Raw genomic sequence first — 24,423 nt, 5'->3', positions numbered from 1 at the left:
TGAATTTAAGACTTTGATAGGTGAGTTGTATTACTCAATATTTATTTCAAAATGTTATTTTTGTCTTTTGAAATAGGGAAATAGCGTTTTCTTACAACCTAGTTTCCATAATGAAAAGAGAGTGATATTTCTTTAGACAGTATTTTCAAGTTTCTGATAAAAATTAGACAAAAAGACAGGTTTGAATTAATGAATTCTTTAAATTTTAATAGCTATAATCTTATGGGTATCAACATTGTTTGAAAATTTAAAATTAAGCTTGATAGATATTTTGAATGTTTAAATATTTAAAAGCTCTCCATTTTTCTCCTTGAATTAACTCTCGAGTCACTTAACTTCTTTTCACTTTCTTTTATTTTTCTGGTCTTTCAGGTTATGACCTCTGATTTTGAAGAAACCCAGAGGTTACTGAATATGCTGGAAGAGAGTAATCTTTCCATTTTATATCCTGTTGTGGTTATTTCAGTAAGTGAATTAACTCACTTTTCAAACTTATGCTTTTATTCTTTGAAATTGAGCTTTTCTTTTTGACAAAATTTCATCCAATTGAAGAAATCCAGCTAAACCTAAATGAAGAAATTCTTCTTGGTGGATTCCTGAATGTGCTTTCTTGCTCTGACTTATCCAACTGCAGGTACTTAGAATTTCAATTATTTGGTTGAACTGACATGTTTGAAAAACAGTTTAATTCAACCTAGCAAAAACTTCATGTCTTTTCTGTCATTTGAATTGCAGAGTTTATTGCTAAGTTGACCAGTTGTTTGGATAATGTGAAGGAGCTTATTTTAGTGTATCATCAGAGTGATGTTAGAGAAGAAATCCCAAAGATAAAAAAACCAATGGGGAAAAATCATATTGAATAAAATACTCTTACTTTCTTTCATCTTCTCTGTCCCACGGACAGCAAAAGTAGAATGAACAACCAATTCAAGAGAGAAGCCCTAGAAAAATGGCCCAGGAAAATTTGAGAGATCTTTTCTATGAGAGACTAAAGCTCTGTGTTTAGTACAGAATTTACTTTTATTGGCTTTTAAAACTGTGTGGCAGAGAATTTCAGAGAGCAAAACCAAGAAGTAATAAAATCGGAGCCCATGCCTGAGGAACCAGCTGATAAGAATCTGCAGTCAGCAGCATTTTGCTGCGGGAAGAGATTCCAAACACCAAATTCTCAAAACAATTGCTTAGCAATTGCTGAATTCGAACACTCAGGCTTGTCCCATAGTGTGGGAATTTGCCTTTTGTTCGGTGAGATTATTAATACAGAATAAAGAAAATTTGCACTAAAATAAGTAGCTGTCAACAAAGCTATGCATGTAGAAATCAATTAGCAATTGGAGGAAGTTTGATTATTTCCCGGGCCTGCTGTATTTGACTTCATGCCCTAAAGGTGAGTTCCATGACTGCTGCTGACTGGAAATCCAAATTCCTCATGTGACTGATTTTAGCAGAAATATGGATGTTTTCATTGAGATTTTTAGGAACATCATGAAGTGTTCCCAGTGCTGGAGGTCTCTAAGGCTCTATAGGATGGAGATAAAGTCTAAGTTCTGTTTGGCTCCCTGTTCGTCTCTCCAGGTTCACTTGCTTAGAAATTTCATTCATATCAACTCTTTGGCCAAACTCTTTTGTGATCTTATGGATTGTAGCCCATCATGCTCCTTTGTCCATGAAATTTTCTAGACAAGAACACTGGGGTGGATTGGGATTTCCTCCTCCAGGGGATCTTCCTGACCCAAGGATCAAACCCGCATCTTCTGTGTCTCCTGCATTGGAAGGTGGATTCTTTACTTCTGAGCCACCTGGGAAGCCTCATTTATATCATGTTCCCAGATATTCTTCTAAAGAGGCAGAATGGTACTGTAAAGAGAGGAAAGGCTTAAATTCAGAATACCTCGTTTCTTTGGTCAAGTGACTTCACTTATCTGAGACTTGCTTTCCTCCTTTTAGAAGTGAGGCTACTATGGCCATACTTCTTAAATCATTGTCAGGGTTAAAATGATTAAATATAGTTCACGTTATAGTCCTGGGCCCTTGGCAGCCATGCAGTGTTAGTTTCACTTAATAGCCTAGCTCCTGCTCTTTCCAATTTGGATGAGATGAATCAAAGCTCACTGCTGCTGCTCTAACCTGATTCCTGAGCTTCAGTTCTACATTGTTCAGCATTTCATTAGGTACTTCCATTTGAGTACTTGACTATCCTCTCACAGCTAGCGTATCAGATCTATCACAATACACATTCCCCATCAATTGACTTCTCTTAGCGGCAGTACAGTTATGGCAGGTACTCAGGTGGGAATCTGTGTCATCACTGAATTTTCCTCTGCTCCTTTCTTCTGCCTCTCTTCATTAAATACACACACATACTCTCTCTCTGTCTCGCTCTCTCAAAGTTTTGAAATTGTTAATTCTTATAATTTATTGCTTCTCTTCTTTTCATAGCAATTTGTAAGGCCTCCTCAGACAACCATTTTACCTTTTTGCATTTCTTTTTCTTGGGGATGATCTTGATCCCTGCCTCCTGTACAATGTCACAATGGGCATCTGGTCCCATCACTTCATAGCAAGTAGATGGGGAAGCAATGAAAAGAGTGACAGACTTTATTTTTTGGGCTCCAAAATCACTGTAGATGGTGACTGCAGCCATGAAATTAAAAGATGCTCACTCCTTGGAAGAAAAGTTATAACCAACCTAGACAGCATATTAAAAAGCAGAGATATTACTTTGCCAACAAAGGTCTGTCTAGTCAAAGGTATGGTTTTTCCAGGAGTCGTGTATGGATGTGAGAGTTGGACTATAAAGAAAGCTGAGCACCAAAGAATTGATGGCTTTGAACTGTGGTTGGAGAAGAATCTTGAGAGTCCCTTGGACTGCAAGGAGATCCAACCAGTCCACTCTAAAGGAAATCAGTCCTGAACATTGATTGGAAGGACTGGTGCTGAAGCTGAAACTCTAATACTTTGGCCACCTGATGCGAAGAACTGACATTTGAAAAGACCCTGATGCTGGGAAAGATTGAAGACAGGAGAAGGGGACGACAGAGGATGAGATGGTTGGGTGGCATCACTGACTCAATGGACATGAGTTTGGGTAAACTCCAGGAGCTGGTGATGGACAGGGAGGCCTGGCGTGCTGCAGTCCGTGGAGTCGCAGAGTTGGACATGACTGAGTGACTCTACTGAACTGAACTGAAAGTTTATTGCAACTAATATATCTCAATCTAAGTCCTCTGTAGTACTTCCATAAGTATTTGAATTCAGTTTTCTGTTGACCTTTGTAAAGTTCCATTTCATCCTTATAAATGCCAGATAATTTTGGCTACCTAGCATTCTTTATCAAGCTAAGGGAAAAGATGGACAATCTTCTACTTAGGAAAGAAATGTCTATGAGAACTAGCTTTAGAATAGTATTTTTATAAGTCAGTGTACTATAAAAATTGTACAATGTTCACTTTAAACAGGACAGTTGTCACTCTGTAATTAATATTTCCTTACCTACTATTTTCACATCGCATAGGTAGACTCAGCATGGTGGTTTTAGGGTTATTAAACTTCATAGGAAAATGTCCCAAGAACACATCTAGAATCTGAATCCTGGGGTGGAACAAACCACTGGAAAGGTAAAGAATGCTGCCTTCTTTGAGAGCCAAGATGACTCTTTGAGAGTCACCAGATTTTTGAATTGTCCTGTGAATGATCGTGTAAAGGCTTCATCTGTTATCCTTCTGATGCTCCTTTGCCTCCAAATTGTCAAAAGGCCACTTCAGTTTCCCTGTGACTTAAAATTTGGCAGAGCCATTCAAATATTCCCCAAATAAATATCAATTGCTGTGCAGAAAATATTATAGTTGTAAAATAAAAGAGTCTATATATCTGGGGACAGAAATTTCACATTAGTGAGAAAAATATATACACACAGGTAGATACAGTGTGTGGGTATGTAAGTGTAAATATATATGCAGACAGATATACATATATATGTAATTGAAAAGATATTATGTGAACCTTTTTTTTTTTTTTCAATTACATATATATGTATTCTTGTTGTTGTTCAGTCTCTCAGTTACGTCCAGCTCTCTGCGACCCCATGGACTGCAGTATACCAGCCTTCCCAGTCCTTTACCATCTCCCGGAGTTTGCTCAAACTCATGTCCATTGAGTTGGTGATGCCGTCCAGCCATCTCATCCTCTGTCATCCCCTTCTCCTCCTGCCTTCAGTCTTTCCCACCATCAGGGTTTTTTCCAATAAGTCCATTCTTTGCATCAGGTGGCTGAAGTATTGGAGCTTCAACTTCAGCATCTGTCCTTCCAATGAATATTCAGGTTTGATTTCCTTTACGATTGACTGGTTTGATTTCCTTGCAGTCCAGGGAACTCTCAAGACTCTTCTCCGACACCAGAGTTCAAATGCATCAATATATGTATATATGTGTGCCAAAGATATTATATCAACCACCTTTTGGCTTCCATGGTGGCTCAATGGGTACAGAATCTGGTGCAATGTAGGAGACACAGGAGATGTGGGTTTGATCCCTGGGTAAGGAAGGTCCCTTGGAGGAGGAAATGACAACCCCACTCCAGTATTTTTGCCTGGGAAATCCCATGGGCAGAGTAGCCTGGCAGCCTACAGTCCATGGGTCACAAGAGTTGGACATGACTCTGCAACTAATCCAGCGTTATGTGAACCAGGCAGCTCCGAGGCTATGGTGTGTCTACTTTGCTTCTGTCTGAATTACTTCTCTAGAAGATCAGACCAAAACAAAAAGTACCTTACTATGTTTTTTTTTTCCCCCCCCCATAAGGCTTTTGTTAAGCACTCTTAAGTTCTAAGAAGAGTCCATTCCTTTGCTTCCCTCAACAGATAGATTTTATTCATTAGAAAATAAATGCAAAGTGACAATTAGAGTCATAGAAAAGTATCTCCGTTTTTATTCTGGGACAGTGCGATTCAGTGGTTATTGACACCATTGTAGAAAATGGCAACCCACTCCAGTATTCTTGCCTTGAAAATTCCATGGACAGAGGAGCCTGGTGGGCTACAGTCCCCAGGGTTGCAAAGAGGGAGAGATGACTCAGCGACTGAGCACAGAGCATGTTGTAAATGGTTACAGTCCTATTTTGTCTGGCTGAAATTTAGTACAGGGGTCCTTTTTCCTGTGCAAAAGTTTATCAACTTTGATTTTCAGTCCATCTGAAGAGGGGGAAACTTGGTAGGAATCAGCCAGATGAGAAGTAAAATTGTGGTTGAGTAGGTGTTTGTGAGGGTTTTTTCAACCAAGAGACTGTCTAGTTAAAGTTGTTTGCAGTGTCGTTATGTTTTACTGTATAGGGATGCATATTCAGAAGTGGAACTGAAGGTCAGTTTAGCTGGGACATTTGTTTGGTGGAAACATTAGGTCATGTTCTCAGTGCTAAAAAACTGACATCAGACCTACAGTATTGATGAAGCCCGCACGTCTCTGCTGTTATATTCTCGTGTAGACACAGACAGTAATTTTGAAATTTTCTGTTAGCTGCCATTCAGTAGTCATCCAGAAGGTATATGTGACTTCCAGCTTCACTGGAGGGAGCTAACTACTAAAGGAGTAGATAGGCAATGGTGCTGGGTTCTAGGTATTTAGGACGATTAGGTTTTAGTTTTAGTTCTGCAGGAGTCTTGGGTTTTCAAAGATTAACTTCTCCCTGGCTTTTATGAAAGCAAAATGAGGTAGGGAATACTTAGTGTAGGAGGGTTTGGTTATTTAAGATAAACTGGCACAGGTAGAGGCCGCTGCTTTAAGATCTACGTAAAGAAAGGAACAAAGTTTTGGCATGAAGAGTAGGACAAGTAATTAAAATAATTTTGTCTTCTGATTTTAAAATTTAGGTTATGTTTGCAAAAATAAACTTTTTTGAATGACCAGGTAAACATTTCTATGGTTATATGTTATGACTTCCTTCAAGGATATCTTGGAATATTTTCAGTTTTGTAAAAAGTATTTGTTACTGTTGTGTTCAAAATACATTTTTTGGACCATCTATTTGGTCATCCTTCCTATATTCATTTTATGTATTTTAAGTAGCCTAATTTTGCCAGGTTCTTAATTGTTGATGATGTTAAATATGATTTAGAGAGTTTAATCAACGTTAATTTGATCAACTTAGAAAACCCTTTGTTTTGGTAGGTATAACTTAATTGTAGTTATAGTGAATTATTAGAATTTTCCAAATTTCTATAGTCAACTGGAGACTGACAGATGGCACAAGAGGTGCTGGCATTAAAGTGGGCAGAGACAGTCGGGTGGACCACTCTGCGTGAATTCTCAGGAAGTCTGTGCCTTAGGATGGCGTTGGTTAGCCTATGCCACCTTTCAGCTGTGAGCCCCTGGGAACACATATTTGGATAATAAGCACATCTTGTACTGGTCTACTCTCTACCTGAAAGAAAAAAGAAGTCTTCTCTAAACTAGAAACTGGTTGGCATGAAGGAATTTTAAAAATTTAGATCCCTTTCTGTGTTTTGTAACAAGAAGAAACTTGGGAACAGTTAAAAAAAAAAAGCTTTCTTTCATAAAGTTGTGTAGGAATTGTGTTTAAGAATCCTTCTCAGATGTGATTTCTGATGCTGTTTAGTCTATCACGTAAGTTATCAAGGGGCCAAGTTTTTTTTATCCTTAGTTGACTGAAGTTTTTGTTAGTCTCTCTTTCTTGTGGTTACCAGGGAGTATAGTACTGGTAGTACCTTTTTCAGATTGCAGCTGTCAAGAGGGTCATCTGAAAGCTCTTTTTGGAATCATCCAAAACAGTAGCTTTCAACGTAAGACATGTTCATTTCTCTGTTTTCTACTCCTATTTGCTTTTGTTCACCACTTACATAATTATAAATATTTAGAAAAGGCAATAAAATACATTTGCTAAAATTTATTATATTTATTAAAATTTACTATTTTAATAAAGTAGCAAACTAGTAAAAGGTAAAGTCACAACATTTCTGATATAAAAATCACTTCAAAAAAAAAAAAAAACCTACATAGGCTTTTACTTAAATTGTATAAGACACTAAAGTGCTAAGAGTCTGAATCGTAGCCTGAATCTGCTTAGAAATTAATGATCAGAGAGGTATGTTTTTCCTCAACAATGGAAAAGAGAGTTCAGGAGACAGAACTAACCAAAGCAATGTTCCATCCAAGTTTATGTAAAGCCAGTTGTGAAACTGTCAAAAAAATATTTTCCAGGTCCAAAAAGTAAAATAGAGATTCTGATTTATTTGGATCTGGCAAGATTTTCATAAAACATTCTTTAATACCACTATCAGGTGAGATTACGTGCTCAGTCGTTTCAGTCGTGTCTGACTTTGCAAACCCATGGACTGCAGCCTGCCAGGCTCCTCTGTCCATGGGATTCTCCTGGCAGAAATACTGGAGTGGGTTACCATGCTCTTCTCCAAGGGATCTTCCCCACCCAGGAATCGAACCCAAGTCTCATGGCTCTCCTGCATTGCAAGCATATTCTTTACTGCTGAGCCACAGGGAAAACCCCATCAGATGAGCTTGAGGACAGTATATTCTTACTTACTGCATAAACATAGCTGATCATGTAATAGGCACCAGAGAAATGTTTAATTTTTAAAAGCAGAAGAAAATTGGCTACAAATCTAAATGGAAATTCGAAATTGAGAAACCAAGCAAACTCTGTAATTTTACTTGATAAAACAGTTTATCACTTTCCACAGTAAAATGATTTTATGGTAATTATCTGGATGATTACTGTAGGACTCTACTTTCCTCTGACAATGTAGGCAGTCATTTTATTGGTGCTTTAGAAGAGATAGGAATCTTTTCATGAATTTATTTAAGCAAAAAACATAAATTCCCATATGGAATTTTAATGCTTTGAAAAACATAAATAAACTTTCAAAAGTGCCTAATTTAGTTCTGGTTCTCAGGAAGTAGCTTATTGACATAACAGATCAGAATACATGATCTTTAAAATACTTCAAAATGTTTAATATTTGAACATGTCAGCAAATAAAAAAAATAGAAAGCCAACATCAATCGACACTTGATACATTCACATCTGGGGAACTGTCACAGAGATGTAAATTGTTTCCAGAAGGTTCCACGCTCACCAGGGGCAGAGCCAGGAACAGAATCAATCCAATGTGCAGTTTATCATATACACTTGTTACTCTTATGCTCTCATGAATGTGTTAAATAATAAGACGGAAAAAGATTAAAAATACACATATACCCAAATATATGTGTTTAACGTTTCTTCCTAATAAAGAACAAATGACAATTGGAAAAATATATTGATTCCTTCTTTTAAATGCTAATGGTTTCTTACTTTAGCTTCACAGGGTACTGAGCCTTTATTGAAGTTAAGTTATAAAAATCTGTGATCTTGTTAAATTTCTTAACAGAAACAGAACCCATCATGTATGTTTTTCACTTTCACTTCTTGTTCTATATGTTTCATCCTGTTAACCCTACTACTACTAGACTAAGAAGATGTGAGATGTGTTTTTTGTTAAGAACATTTATTTTTGAGGTAAAATTCCTTACAAGACAAACAGAGAGAGCACTTCCTATTGTAATTTTACTGCCTCCATATTGGGTTTACCTTTTACCAGGCACAGTTGACCTTTGAACAACATTGATTTGAACTGTGCAGGTCCACTCGTGCAGATTTGTTTCAGTAGTTAAATGCTATAATACTGCTGCTGCTGCTAAGTCACTTCAGTTGTGTCCAACTCCATGTGATCCCATAGATGGCAGCCCACCAGGCTCCCCCGTCCCTGGGATTCTCCAGGCAAGAACACTGGAGTGGGTTGCTATTTCCTTCTCCACACCATCCTAATTGGTTGAATGTGTGGGTGCTGAGGAACTGTGGGATAGAGGAGGAATCACATATTTGGAGGGATGACTATAAGTTATGTGTGGATTTTCAACTATACAAAGTGTTGGCACCCCTAACTCCCACATTTTTCAAGAATCAGCTATGTATGTTTCAGGTCTCTAGTTTATTTATATTTATTTTTGAATGGATTTGTGTGTGTGTGAGTGAGTACTTAATAGCCAATGAATAACCTAGGGATTCAGCCCAATTCCCCTTTCTACTCCTTTCTTAGTGAAAGTGTTAGTCACTCAACTGTGTCTGACTCTTTGCAACCCCATGGACTGTAGCCCGCCATGCTCCTCTTTCCATGATTCTCCAGGCAAGAATACTGGAATGAGTAGCCATTCCCTTTTCCAGGGGATCTTCCCAACCCAGGGATCAAACCCAGGTCTCCCACATTACAAGCAGATTCTTTACTCCTTTCTTAACCATGTTGCTCTTGTAGCCTTATGGATACCTTGATTTTTTTCCTTAGAAAGTTCTAACTTTATCATATGTTAAATGTTTATGATGTCATCACTTTAGGTACATTAAAGTTTTCTCTCTCAAGTTTATACATAGCTTCTGTGGTAGAAGTGCAACCACTTCCACAGAATTCTTCAAATGTTTTCATTTGTTGTCTTTGTATATAGTAAGCCTTGGGTGTTTCCTGTCTAAATCAATAATAAAATCTAAATAAATACTAGTTTAAAATACCTTTAGAACCTTTTAGCAGTTTCAGTCATGACGGGATTCATGTCCAACACAAAGATGAGGAATGATGAAATCATTCTTGTAGGAGGTGTTGAATAGAAAGAATTGACTGTTTTTTTTAAGTTTTAGGAGATATTTGCTTCTGGCCAAATGGTTACTGGAAAGTTTGTGTTATGAGATATGGAAATTACCTAAGATTAATTGTGATGGACGTGTAACTCGTATTGTATAAAGAACTGATTCTCACAGGACATACTTTCTTGTAGTCTTTCTTTTAATTAATAAAGGTTGTTTATTTTCAGATAAAATGATGTTCTAATGGATGTACAAATAGAATGAATTCCAGAGGATTTTTGCTTGGTTTTCTGATTAATATTTTTTTTATTGATTAACTATGGGGTTTTGGAGTCACTATTTAACTACCTATTTTATGTAGTTTACTAAACTTGGTCAGATGAGCAAAGTTGTTTGTGAATTTATTTGGCGCTGCTATTCCAGTAAATGAGTTTATAGAATTTAACAAGTGCACAGGAGCAAAGTAAATGAAAGTAGCCGCCTTTATTAAAAGGGTTACATGAATTTTATCTCTAGAAAAGGAAATGAACAATTAGTTTGGTCATTCAGTTTTTCAAAAAATATGCCTGGGGATTTCTTTTATTAGATGTGTGTGTGTTTGTGTGTGTGTGTGTGCGCGCGCGCATGTCTGTACGCACTGGATTCTATTTTAAACAGTGGAAATGGCCTTTAGTTTATGTTATGCTATTTCTTTACAAAGATGGGATCAAATGTATTTCAGTATCATTTATTATTTTAAAATTACATGTTATGCTTCAGTAATTAATTATAAATTAACTAATACAGATGTTAATATGAACATAGCCAATCCTGGCTTTGTTTATAATATCTAAAATGATTTTACTTCATGGACAAATATAAATTATATTATTATAAGGGAGATGTTGAATAGAAAGAATTGACTTTTAAATTCTAGATTTTTGGCATGGTAAAGAAGTGAACCTGGAGTGGTATTCAAGGTACAAGTATTAGATGAGTAAATAACATACCTATTGACCTTGCCAAGTTATTTCATGTCTCCGAACTTTAGGTCAGAATTTTTATTAAGCCAGAAAGATAAAGAACATTACAGCATACTAACACATATATATGGAATTTAGAAAGATGGTAATGATAACCCTATATGCAAAACAGAAAAAGAGACACAGAAATACAGAACAGACTTTTGAACTCTGTGGGAGAATGTGAGGGTGGGATATTTCAAAAGAACAGCATGTATACTATCTATGGTGAGACAGATCACCAGCCCAGGTGGGATGCATGAGACAAGTGCTCGGGCCTGGTGCACTGGGAAGACCCAGAGGAGTCGGGTGAAGAGGGAGGTGGGAGGGGGGATCGGGATGGGGAATAAGTGTAAATCTATGGCTGATTCATATCAATGTATGACAAAACCCACTGAAATGTTGTGAAGTAATTAGCCTCCAACTAATAAAAAAATTAAAAAAAATAAAAAATAAAAAAAATAATTAAAAAAAAAAAAAAAGTGGAATGTGCTTGATTGCATCTAAGTAGTTTCTCTTTCTAAAAATATTGTCTCTACTGCAGGATTTTATGACATCTTTTTACTTTTGTGTGATCCACAGTGGATGTCTTTTACATAAAGATATGGTAGAGCAATTTTGGATGATTATAGTCACATTAAATATGAATCAGGTGGTAGGATACTCCTTTTTTGAGCATTTATTGATCGCTTTGTACTTTAATCCTTATCACAAGACTCATGGAATTTTAAAAATGGCTTCTCTTGTATTTGTCTCTCTCTTATTTATCTTCTTGTTCTCATTGTCTAGCTTTTTTAAAAAATTGAGTTAAGTCTAGCTCTTCCCTTTTTGCACTTACCCCTCTTTTTTTTTTTGTCTCTTTAACAAGAGTTGCAAGATTAATTTTTCTCCCCATCTCCCCATCTCTCAAGAAATCTGTCCCTCCATGTGTAGCCCACTTCTGCCCGAAAGTGATTTCATAATCATTAAAACTCACACCAGTGCTGTTTCTTTAATTCTTTTTAAATTTGCTTTAAGTGCTGTCCAGGTAGTGCTTCAGGGCTTCCCTGGCGGCTCAGTGGTAAAGAACCCACCTGCCAGGGCAGGAGCCGCCAGTTTGATTCATGGATTGGGAAGACCCCCTGGAAAAGGAGATGGCAGCCCACTCCAGCATTCTTGCCTGGAAAATTCCATGGACAGAGGAGCCTGGTGGGCTACAGTCTATGGGGTCACAAAGAGTCGAATGTGATTGAGTAACACTTCCACTTTTTTTCTTTAATAAGAAAGGCAGTGCTATGGAAAACAGTGTGGAGATTTCTTAAAAAACTGGAAATAGAACTGCCATATGACCCAGAAATCCCACTTCTGGGCATACACACTGAGGAAACCAGATCTGAAAGAGACACGTGCACCCCAATGTTCATCGCAGCACTGTTTATAATAGCCAGGACATGGAAGCAACCTAGATGCCCATCAGCAGATGAATGGATAAGGAAGCTGTGGTACATATACACCATGGATATTACTCAGCCTTAAAAGAATTCATTTGAATCAGTTCTAATGAGATGGATAAACTGGAGCCCATTATACAGAGTGAAGTAAGCCAGAAAGATAAAGAACATTACAGCATACTAACACATATATATGGAATTTAGAAAGATGGTAATGATAACCCTATATGCAAAACAGAAAAAGAGACACAAATGTACAGAACAGACTTTTGAACTCTGTGGGAGAAGGCGAGGGTGGGATGTTTTGAAAAGAACAGCATGTATACTATTTATGGTGAAACAGATCACCAGCCCAGGTGGGATGCATGAGACAAGTGCTCGGGCCTGGTGCATTGGGAAGACCCAGAGGAATCGGATGGAGAAGTAGGTGGGAGGGGGGATCGGGATGGGGAATACGTGTAACTCTATGGCTGATTCATATCAATGTATGACAAAACCCACTGAAATGTTGTGAAGTAATTAGCCTCCAACTAATAAAAATAAAATAAAATAAAATAAATTTTGTGGGAGGCAATTAAGACAGTCTTTAAAAAAAAAAAAGGCAGTGTAATCTCCAACTTTATGTCATGTGAAATTGAGTGAATAAAAGCAAAATAGGTGACATTAGAGAAGGATTTTTTGATTTGTTTCTGAAAGCTGAATAGGCAGATGATTTATCATGAATTTCTTGGCAGAAATAATTGGAAAGATTTCACTCATGTCCAAAAGCTTTCCAGGCATTTGTGTGTTGGTATTTTATGTGTGTGTGTGTGTGTGTGTGTGTTTGTACAGAAGTTATTAATCCTAAAACTTACTTGAGAAGGCAGGCCACTTTTCTCCAAGGTATCCTTAATAGTGGAATTTTGATAGAATTCAGGGTATAGGCACAATTTAAAATATCTTTCATATTATAATGTTTTTACCAAGTCTTATAGAGTGTTTGTATGATGCATCATGCTTTTTTACAAAATTTTCTCTGTTTTAATGCTGTACATTCTGAGAAAAAGCAAAAACAATAAAACAAATTCTTGTGTGTGGGTTGCTTCATTAGACAGGAAGATGGTAAGAATATTCCCAAGCCTGTGCACTATTCCCTTGGGATAAAAGTCTATAGCTACCTACAAATAGAATACTTTGTCTGTTTTCTAGAAACTCAACTGTTCTTTTATTGAAAGAATGGAAAGATGATGGAGTCAGTGCAAAAAGTTTCTTGTTCCAAACATGCTTTGGCTTGAACACTACTTGTAGTAAGTTTATATGTGACCGTTTTGAAAAGTATAATATGATTCAATTTTCCAGGCACCACAGGTTTTATTTTATGTGATTTTGAAGTTGATACTCACTCCAGCCAAATGCTGGGATGTTTTATCCACTGATACCTGCTAACGTAGAATGAACCAGTGTTGCCAAGATAATTCTAGTGTCAGTGATGGAAAATTCTTAGTTTGGAATGACAGGATTGTTAAGTCTGCATGTCTCTTCTGAGTACTATGAGTATTATACCCATTTCTTGATCATTTCAGAAATAACTGTACCTGTCTTTTTGAAAAACTTAATGTGTTTATGGTAATAACTCAGTTCTTAGATTTTGGCTCAACCAGTGAGATCTTGTGTTTCTTCTTCCCATTTGTAAGAAATGCAACACTCACTACATTTATAATTCTCAAAACCCAACTCTCACCCCAAATATGGCCTGTTAATACATATTATTAGTATAATTATGTTAATGTTAGTAATAACAGACACCTTGAATGTTTGAAACAATGAGTCACCATCCTTTTCTTTTAAAATAAGTGATCCCATTTAAGCCGCAGAGCAGTGCTAAGAGCCGATTATCACAGATGTTGTTGTCCTCAGTTCAAGAATAAGCTCTGTGCTCACTTCACTTTATCACATGACGTTTATCAGGGATGTCAACACTTGCCCTTTCGAGTAGCAATAGGTTGTTAAAGAAGCAAAGGATCTCAGAAATCGTTCAGTAGAGTGCTCTCATTTTACAAGAGATAATTGGGCCATTTTCTTTCCTTTGATGCAAAATCAGTTTTTTATATTAGGTGAGGCAGGTTTTTCTTGTAAAGTTTTAGTTGCTCAGTTGTGTCCAACTCTGTGACCCCATGAACTGTAGCCTGCCAGGCTCCTCTGTCCACGGAATTCTTCAGGCAAGAGTACTGGACCCCTGTGGTCTTGGTCGCAACCATTCCACTCTGCTGTGGTGCAAAAGCAGTCATAGACATACATGCCGTAGATATTTGACAGAGATGTCAAAGAATGGGTGTGGCTGTGTTTCTGTACAGCTTCATTCACAGAAAACAGGCAGGAGGTTGGAGACCCATGGGCTATGGTTTCTTGAACTTTGGCTTATATTTTCAATCCGAAATGATCTATTTGCCACAGTTACTTAGTACCTTTATGAAAAATATCTGTTTGACCTTCTTTAATGGGGCTTCCCTGGTGGTGCTAGTGGTAAAGAATCCACCTGCCAATGCAGGAGATGTAAGAGATGGGGGTTTGATCCCTAGGTCAGGAAGATCCCCCGGAGGAGGGTACGGCAACCCACTCCAGTATTATTGCCTGGCAAATCCTATGGACAGAGGAACCTGGTGGGTCCTTGGGATCACGGTCAGGTACAATTGAGGTGACTTAACATGCATGGCTTTCTTTAATAGACATATACTCTCTGGGTCCGGTCACCAAGTCTCGTGATATAAAGTATTGCTTATGTGCCAATTCCTACGTTTTTGCATCTAATCTTCATTATTCCTCCATTTTGACAGGGATGTTTAAGTGTATGATGTTTAAAAAAGTTTGAATTCATCTTCTTCCCTCCAAGAACTGCCCCTCCCAAAAGTGTCTCTTTTGTTTTCAGTTTTGACCTCATCATAGCTAACATGGCAGATTTTGCTAATTGCAAATCTACAACATGACTCTCCTTGTCAGGAAGGAATTTTTTTCCCCTGTATCCTTACAGATTCTTTTGTCTGGTCTAATATTTGACACAAGACAGATTAACAGAAGGAAAAAAATTAATTTTTTATGTACAAGGGTCTCAAGAGTGATCAATGCAGGCTGTTGATATACCCTTTTAGATAAGGAAATAATAGTAATACATTTATGAAGAACTGACTAGATAAAGAAACAGTCTTGAGTACTAATTAGTGAAGACACTAAACAGAGTCTGTGGGCCCTGAATTCCCCATCTCTGGCCGTGAGAATGTCTCTACCTCCTGGTGCAGGGAAGGTAGCTTTCCCCTGGGAAATTGATTTCCCGCTTTCAGGGGGACATGGAGGAGGCTCAGAGGGTCCTGTACCCATTGTTTCTCAAGTGACTTTAATTCATAACAGTCAGTATGTCACAGTGGTGTATTTTGGGGTGGCCTGCCCTGAACCCCATCATTATCTAAAGCTTCCAGACGCTCCTTATCCCCTCTTGGACAAAACTCAGTCAGATCATAAAGCCTTAGTCTGGTCTGGCTCTTGCTTGATTTTAGCATCCTGATTCTTCTTTCTTCACTGAGCAGTTTGCCCTCAGATAGCATGAACTATAGTTCTGTACGTGTACCTTGTCAGCCGACACATCTCTGTTTACCCTGGTGAGTTTTTATACCCGAGACACCATTTTCCTAGGGCTTGCTTGCTTGACTCGTATTATCCGTAAAGTATGAGTGACAATATTTCCTCTTGGAATTCTTCCTTTATACTTGTGTGCTCCCTTTTTCAAGACAGCTTGTGTAGGCATTCAGAAATGTTTATTGACTTGAACTTGCCTTGACGTTTTCACTTAAAAGTGTAGGCATATGAAAACAGAATCAATTATTCTTCAAAATTCAAAGTATTACGATGGACTTTTGTAGTGGTTTGCCCCAATGCATAGGGTGCTTTTACTTGTGAACTCCAAAAATAACTTCTTAAAAAAAAAATCGGAAAATGCTGATATAAGTGGCCTGCAGACAGTCTTAATAATAATTGTTGCTTAAGCAGTAATAAATTTTACCATGTAAGATGAAATTTTGACCAGACACTAAAATGTATAATGTACTAAACGCAATGAAATCACACACCCTCTTTGTTTCACTTCTTCAGTGATGTGTATTTTCTGTCAATTACTCTCAGTTTTCTCCAACAGAAAATTATATCAGTAAATAAATGAAGAGTTAAATGCTTCAGATAATACTAGCTAAACAAATCAGTCCTTCATATTATGATTGCTTTTAACCTTTGGTTCTTAGAATTTGTTACAGATGATATAGATGTTCCTTAAGTTAATTGTAGTTGTATATAATGCTTCAGATGATTGAAACATAATACAGCAGTGACAGAATTATATCCTTAGAAGAAAATCAATCTTGTGAGATAATCTGAAAAAATGTTCATTTTATGATTTTTTAAATGTTTTAAAGTTATACTAGGTTTTTATATTGACTGCTTAAAATATGAGGTTCTTATTCCATTACTTTGATTTTTTTAAATAAGGATCTGAAAAAAATGGTACAAAAATATAAAATGTTTACTGATAATATAAAACTCATTTACTTTTTAATTCATTGAATCATTAGAATTTTGAAACTTCTTGTATAGTTAATGTTTTAATGCAAAGTACTATTTTATTTTATTTACTACCACTTTTTAAATGTCATTATTTCCCAATCTACTAGCTTTGCTGCTAGTGGCCTGCAGACAGTCCTCTTAAATTTTATTAAGATTTACAAATAAGTTGTTAGGCATTTGCTCTGAATTTCCATGATAGCTTAAAACTTAATTAGTTTCTATTCATCAGAATTGTGACTTGAATTTCATCGTGGCATTGATTTAAATTTATTCTGAAATGAAGTGATTCATTATTAAAAGCTTGTTCTTTTTTCTTTTTACAAGTACAATTTATTAAATTAAAGTAATTTTCATTAATAGAATTCATGTAGTTCATAAGTAGTTGAAGTGAGATGAAAGTTTTTCTGAAGTTTTGGGTTTTTTCTTTTTCCTAATCCGTAAGATAAACTCTCACTTTGATCTGTATCATATTGGCTAGTTTCATCCGTTATTAGATTTCCCTCATCTTTCTTTTGAAAAGTGATGTTTTGAAGATGTTGGACTTCATTCACACAATTTACTTTTCTGTACACATGTGTTGATAATTTTGTAGTATCTATTGTGTGGATTCAAGGAACTTCTTTCTATCTACCAATTATTTCTAACTCAATTATTTGATAATTACCAGAACTTTCATTTTGACCAACCTTCCTTCTACTTTGGTGGCCATTAAGCAATGTGTTACTTTGATATATACTTGAGCTCCACAAATTAACTTTTTTCCTAGTCAAATAAACAAAGAATCTGTTTCCTCTCCTACCACAAATCCCGACTCTCTTCTCAGGCCTTCCTGTGAGCATGGACTCCGAAATGAAATAGAAGTGTTAAACGTGGTGTCCCGGAGCATTCCTGATGTTTTAAAGAATGTTGTACATGATATTAACTGTTGTCCTTTAGTTAATGTACCTGTCCTCAGAGACAAGTGAAAAGTCACAGTTGAAAATATAAAAAAGTAATTGGAGTTCACCGGGACCAGGGGTTTATTAAACGGTTTTTAAGACAAATATGAAGCATATGTAGAACTGAATGTAGACGACATGAGGCAAAGAGAAGCCTTTTCCAAACTCTTAAGTGCTAGAAACCTTGCCCACCCACAAAGCCATGAAGTTACCCACATGTTAAATGTTTAAGCAATTTACCATTTTATAGCAGTGAATTTGCCACCTTAAAAAAATAAAAGGTAAAGGTGAAGTTACATTCTATTTTGGGTGGGGAATAGGAAGACAGCCTTATCTTTGTTATGTATACATGAAAAAGAACATTTAGAAATGGCATCCTCACTGGTTAATATTGTTCTTACTATAATTTAAATGTAGTAAGTAAGTGAATCGTTCAAGAAGAGACCAAAGAATATTTCCCTGGTGGAAGTTTAAGCACATTTGCAGAACTCAACCTAGATGAAATGTTCTGCTGTATTTCAGTGGAGACAAGCCTGTCCAAACTGTAAGTTTGTTTTATGAAGGCAAAACATTTATATTTCTCTAGTTATCATGACCATTTTTAAACCTTCTACTGCAGTTGTAGAAATCTGCCCTATTTTTAAAATTAAAATTGATTGCATTGTACCAACTGAATGTTTTTCTGGACCTCATAAGTAGCTGGTGTATTTTAGAATTCAAAATTAGTAGCAGAGTGTTATGTATATACTTAAATTTTATGTTATTGGTATTAGGATGTATATCTGCTGGAGATTATCTTCTGGCTTTCATGATGCCATCAGGTTTTCTCATGTGGTGAAAGAGAATTTTGAGATGCATCCTATTTCTTCATGCTCAAATTTTGTCAACCTGAAAATCACTGTTGATGGTGACTGCAGCCATGAAATTAAAAGATGCCTGATTCTTGGAAGAAAAGCTATGCCAAAACTAGACAGAGTATTAAAAAGCAGAGACGTCACTTTGCCAACAAAGGTCTGTAGAGTCAAAGCTATGGTTTTTTCAGTAGTCATGTATGGATGTGAGAGTTGAACCATAAAGAAGGCTGTACACCAAAGAATTGATGCTTTTAAACTGTGGTGCTAGAGAAGATTCTTGAGAGTTCCTTGGATAGCAAGGAGATCAAACCAGTCAATCCTAAAGGAAATCAACCCTGAATATTCATTGGAAGGACTGATGCTGAAGCTCCAATACTTTGGCCACCTGATGTGAACAGCTGACTTATTGGAAAAGACTCTGATGCTGGGAAAGATTTCTGGCATGCAGAGAAGGGAGCAACAGAGAATGAGGTGGTTGGATGGCATCACCAGCTCCATGGACATGAGTTTCAGCAAACTCCGGGAGATGGTGAAGGACAGGGAGGCCTGGTTTGCTGCAGTTCATGGGGTCACAGAGTCAGACATGACTTAGCATCTGAACAACAATAAGGTCAATATTGTTATCTGATCCTTTAAAACTGACATATTTAGCACATAGTAAGTATTCAGGAAAGGAGCTGTGTTATTCTCCTATGTTTTACTACTTGATGTCTTAAAGTTGCCCTGTAATTTAAGTACATGGTTTGTTGTTGTTCAGTCCTAAGTCATGTCCAACTCGATGTGACCCCATGGACTGCAAAATGCCACGCTTCCCTGTCCTTCAGCGTCTCCTAAAGCTTGCTCAGATGCGTGTCCACTGAGTTGGTCATGCTGTCTCACCCTTTTATCCTCCACTGCCTCTTCTCCTCCTGCCTTCAATCTTTCCCAGAATCAGGGTCTTTTCCAAAGAGTCTTCAAATCAAGTGGCCAAAGTATGGGAGCTTCATCATCAGTCTTTCCAATGAATATTCAGGCTTGATTTCCTTTAGGATTCACTTGTTTGATCTCCTTGCTATCCAAGGGACTCTCAAGAATCTTTCCAGTACCACAATTTGAAGGCATCAATTCTTCGACACTCAGCCTTCTTTATGGTCCATCTCTCATATCCATGACTACTGGAAAAGTCATAGCTTTGACTATATGGACCCTTGTCAGCAAAGTGATGTCTCTGTTTTCTAATACACTGTCTACGTTTGTCATAGTTTTCATTCCAAGGAGCAGGCATCTTTTAATTTCATGGCTGCAGTCACCATCCAGTGACTTTGGAGCCCAGGAAAATAAATCTGTTACTGCTTTTACTTTTTCCCCATCTATTTGACATGAAGTGATGGAACTGGATACCATGATCTTAGTTTTTTGAATGTTGAGTTTTAAGACAGCCTTTTCACTCTCCTTTTTCACCCTCATCAAGAGGCTCTTTAGTTCTTTTATACTTTCTGCCATTACAGTAGTATTATTTGCATAGCTGAGGTTATTGATATTTCTCCTGGAAACCTTGAATCCAGCTTGGGATTCATCCAGTCCAGTATTTTGCATGATGTACTCTGCAAATAAGTTAAATAAGCAGGGTGACAATATACAGTCTTGATGTATGTTTTCTCAGTTTTGAACCAGTCCATTGTTCCATGTCCAGTTCTAGCTCTTGCTTCTTGACCTGCGTACAGGTTTCTCAGGAGGCAGGTAAGGTGGTCTGGTATTTTCACCTCTTGAAGAATTTTCCACAGTTGGTTGTGATCCACACAGTCAAAGGCTTTAACATAGTCAATGAAACAGAAGTAGATGTTTTTCTGGAATTCCCTTGCTTTCTCTATGATCCAGTGAATGTTGGCAATTTGATTTCTGGTTCCTCTGCCTTTTCTAACTGAGCTTGTACATCTGGAAGTTCCCTTTTCATGTACTGTTGAAGCCTAACTTGAAGGATTTTGAGCATTACCTTGCTAGCATGCAAAATGAGAGCAATGGTAGTTTGAACATTCTTTGGCATTGCCCCTTCTTTGGCACTGAAATGAAAAGTGACCTTTTCCAGTCCTGTGGCCATGACTGAGTTTTCCAAATTTGTTGGCATATTGACTGCAGCATTTTAATAGTATCATCTTTTAGGATTTGAAATAGCTCAGCTGAAATTCTATCACCTCCTCTTGCTTTGTTGGTAGTAATGCCTCCTAAGGCTTACTTGACTTCATACTCCAGTATGTCTGGCTCTAGGTGGTTATCTGGGTCATTAAGACCTTTTTGTAGAATTCTTATGTGAATCTTGCCACCTCTTTTTAATCTCTTCTGCTTCTGTTAGGTCCTTGATATTTCTGTCCATTATTATCTCCATCCTTGCATGAAATGTTGCCTTGATAGCTCCACAGTTTTCTTGAAGAGATATCTAGACTTTTCCATTCTATTGTTTTCCTCTACTTCTTTGGACTTTTCTTTGAAGAAGGCCTTCTTATCTCTCCTTGCTATTTGCTGGAACTCTGCATTCAGTTGGGTATGTCTTCACCTTTCCCCCTTGCTTTTTCTTTCTCTTCTTTCATCAGCTATGTGTAATGCCTCGTCAGACAACCACTTTGACTTTTTGCATTTCTTTTTCTTTGGTATGGTTTTGGTCACTGACTCCTGTACAGTGTTCCGTAAACCTCTGTCCATAGTTCTTCAGGCACTCTGTCTACCAGATCTAATCCCTTGAATCTATTCGTCACCTCCACTGTTTAATCATAAGGGATTTGATTTAGGTCATACCTGAACGGCCTATGGTTTTCTACTTTCTTCAGTTTAAGCCTGAATTTTGTTGCAATAAGGAGCTCATGATCTGAGCCACAATCAGATCCAGATCTTGTTTTTGCTGACTGTATAGAACTTCTCCATATTCCACTGCAAAGAATATAATCAAATCTGATTTCAGTATTAACCATCTGATGATGTCCATGTGTAGAATTTTCTCTTGTGTTGTTGAAAGAGGTGTTTGCTATGACCAGTATGTGCTCTTGACAAAACTTTCAGCCTTTGCCCTGCTTCATTTTGTATTCCAAGGCCAAACATGCCTGTTATTCCAGGTATCTCTTGGCTCCCTACTTTTGCACTCCAATCCCCTATCATGAAAGTACATCTTTGTTTGTTGTTAGTTCTAGCAGATCTTCGAGGTCCTCACAGAACTGTTCAGCTTCAACCTCTGCATTAGTGTTTGGGGCATAGACTTTGATTACTGGATATTGAATGGTTTGCCTTGGAAAAAAAATTGGGATCATACTTTCTCTTTTAGATTGTACCCAATTACTGCATTTTGGACTCTTGTTGACTATGAGGACTATTTCATCTCTTCTAAGGGATTCTTTCCCACAGTAGTAGATATAATGGTCACCTGAATTAAATTTGCCCATTCTCATCAATTTTAGTTCACTGATTCCTAACATGTGGATGTTCACTCTTGCCATCTCCCGCTTGACCATGTGCAGTTTACCTTGATTCATGGACCTAACATGCCAGGTTCCTGTGCAATACTGTTCTTTACAGCGTTGGATTACCACCAGACACCTAAACAACCGAGCATCGTTTCCGCTTTGGTCCAGTGGCTTCATTCTTTCTGGAGCTATTAGTAATTACCTTCCGCTCTTCCCCATTAGCATCTTGAACACCTTCTGACCTTGGGGGGCTCATCTTCCAGTGTCGTGTCTTTTTGTCTTATCATATCATACTGTTCATGGGGTTCTTGTGGCAAAAATATTCGAGTGGTTTGCCATTCCCTCCTCCAGTGGACCGTGTTTTGTCAGAACTCTTCACTGTGACTCATCCATCTTGGGTGATGCTGCATTGCATGGCTTATTGCTTCATTGAGTTATGCAAGCCCCTTTGCCAGGACAAGGCTGAGATCCATGAAGGGAATAACCTCTATAAACATAAACCTCTACTAAAATGAGTTAGGAGACGAGAAGAGGGAGCTCTCATGGCCTGAGATTTATAGCAGAGGCCAACAGGGAGGAGAAACACTCCTTTCCTGACCCGACTCAGTGAATGGAAAGCCATGAACTCTTCTCCCAGAAGAGGAGGCCCTCCAACTTCCTTTTCCCTCAGTAGAAGCCTTCTCCTTTTCCTGTGTGGGAACTTAAATGTGGCTCACCGTGTTTACAGACCCCCAACTCACAGTTCTCTTCTGATCCCAAGCGAAATAACCCGTCATTGTTGTTGTTTAGTCGCTAGGTCGTGTCTGACCTTTTGGTGACCCCATGGGCTGTAGTCCACCAGGCTCCTCTGTGGGATTTCCCAGGCCACCATCTTTATTTTAGGTTAACAGTGGGATCCATAGGCAGTTTGTCAGCATATAGTTTGCCCAGAGCTCACTTTTCATGTACTTTTTCCTTAATTTCATGGAATCTCTGGTGAACAGCTTAGGCCTACTGATTTATTTAAGTGTTGTTAACATTTTTTGTTTTCAAGGAGCTAGGGTATGTTGAATCTTACAGACCAATGGCTGGGGTTGAAAGCCTTCCATTCGTAGTTTAGAATCTCATGACTTGATGAGGACTTTTAAAAATCATTGCACATGTACCATAGCCTTCACTTCAACCTAGAGGTTTTCTGCTACAACACCTATTTCTGTAAGAAAAATTAGCTTTTATCTAATCAGTGAATAAGGGAGTTTGGTTCATTTAATGTGAAGTGGTACCAGCTCCTGTGCAACTTCTCTTAGATAAAAACGGCCACAAGAAGTGGAACAGAATAACCTTGGAAGGAAAGGGAAATACCCTCAACCTATCTTCTGCAGAAACCTTTTGACATTAAAAAATTTTTCTCTGATATGTTAGCTTCTGAGAGCTGTGCACTCAAATATTCCTCCATGTTTATGGATTTGGATATTGTTTTCTCACAGTCCAGTCATTTTTTTGCTTTGTGTATTAAAGTCTATTTTCTTAGTAATAAAGTTATGATTATTATGTTTTGCTTTTTATTATGTGCTGTTTTTCTTTATCTGTATCAATGTTTTTTTGATTTTAAAACCTGTGATATCATGTTATATTGATACAACCTTCATTTTTGGTAGCATTTGCATGGTGTGCCTTTTTCATACCAGTACATACATAAATGTCTAATGAAAACTATCTTAACTATAAAATACATACTTTCAGGATAGTTTTCATTAGACATTTATATTTTAACCAGCCTAGAGTTAGATTTTTGTTAAAAACCCAATCTGATAAATCTCTCACTTAAGAAATAATTGAAAGTATTACATTTATCTTTTATTATTTTTATATTTGGGATTCTTTCTACAAGCTTATTTTTTTGACTGTTGATGTTGGCCAGTCATTTTGTTTGCTACTTGACTTTGCTCCTATGCTTTGCTGCATTGATACAAATAATCCTTTAGTCACTCTGAAAGTTGAGAAACTATAAAATTGTATATAGCTTTAATTAAATAGCATTACTTTTTAATATACATAATTAGCTATAAGTTAACCAAATGTATGGTCTCTACTTTCTGTCCTCCAAAAAAAAAAAAAGCAGACTCAGCACACTTTATCTATTGAATGTTCTCATTACAGTATAATATATTCTTGTCTAGAGTTTATTTTTTATATCTTTTTCATTGTTGGAGTTATAATTTCCTTAAAAAAATTTTTTTTAATTACTTATTTCTTTTCGGCCGTGCTGGTCCTGGTTGCTGCCCCAGCTTTCTCTCGTTGAGCGGGTGGGGCTCCTCTCCGCGTGCGGTGTGTGGGCTTCACACTGCAGTGGGCTCTCGTTGCTGAGCAGGAGCTCTAGGGCGTGAGAGCTTCCGCAGTTGCGGCACACGGGCTCAGCCGTCGAGGCTTGTGGTCCCTGGAGCTCGGGCTCCATAGCTATGGCACAGCGGCTGAGCCGTTCTGCAGCACGTGGAATCTTACGGCAGCAGGGATCAAACCTGTGGCCCTTGCATTAGTGGGCAGATTCTTAACCACTGGACTACCAG

General features: G+C 37.5%; 1 protein-coding gene across 2 annotated transcripts in view; it reads left to right on the top strand.

Moving 5' to 3' along the window:
* Positions 1–24,423, top strand: part of CRPPA (CDP-L-ribitol pyrophosphorylase A) — a 397,343-nt gene that overhangs the window by 193,991 nt on the left and 178,929 nt on the right. For both annotated transcript variants that reach the window (XM_043462762.1, XM_043462761.1), the window contains exon 8: positions 373–465. In XM_043462762.1, the coding sequence (XP_043318697.1) occupies positions 373–465 (93 nt within the window). The remainder of the gene's footprint in view (positions 1–372; positions 466–24,423) is intronic.

The sequence above is a fragment of the Cervus canadensis genome, chromosome 3 (assembly GCF_019320065.1).
Source record: "Cervus canadensis isolate Bull #8, Minnesota chromosome 3, ASM1932006v1, whole genome shotgun sequence".
Classification (NCBI taxonomy): Eukaryota; Metazoa; Chordata; class Mammalia; order Artiodactyla; family Cervidae; genus Cervus; species Cervus canadensis.
This window is presented reverse-complemented; position numbering and strand designations above follow the sequence as displayed.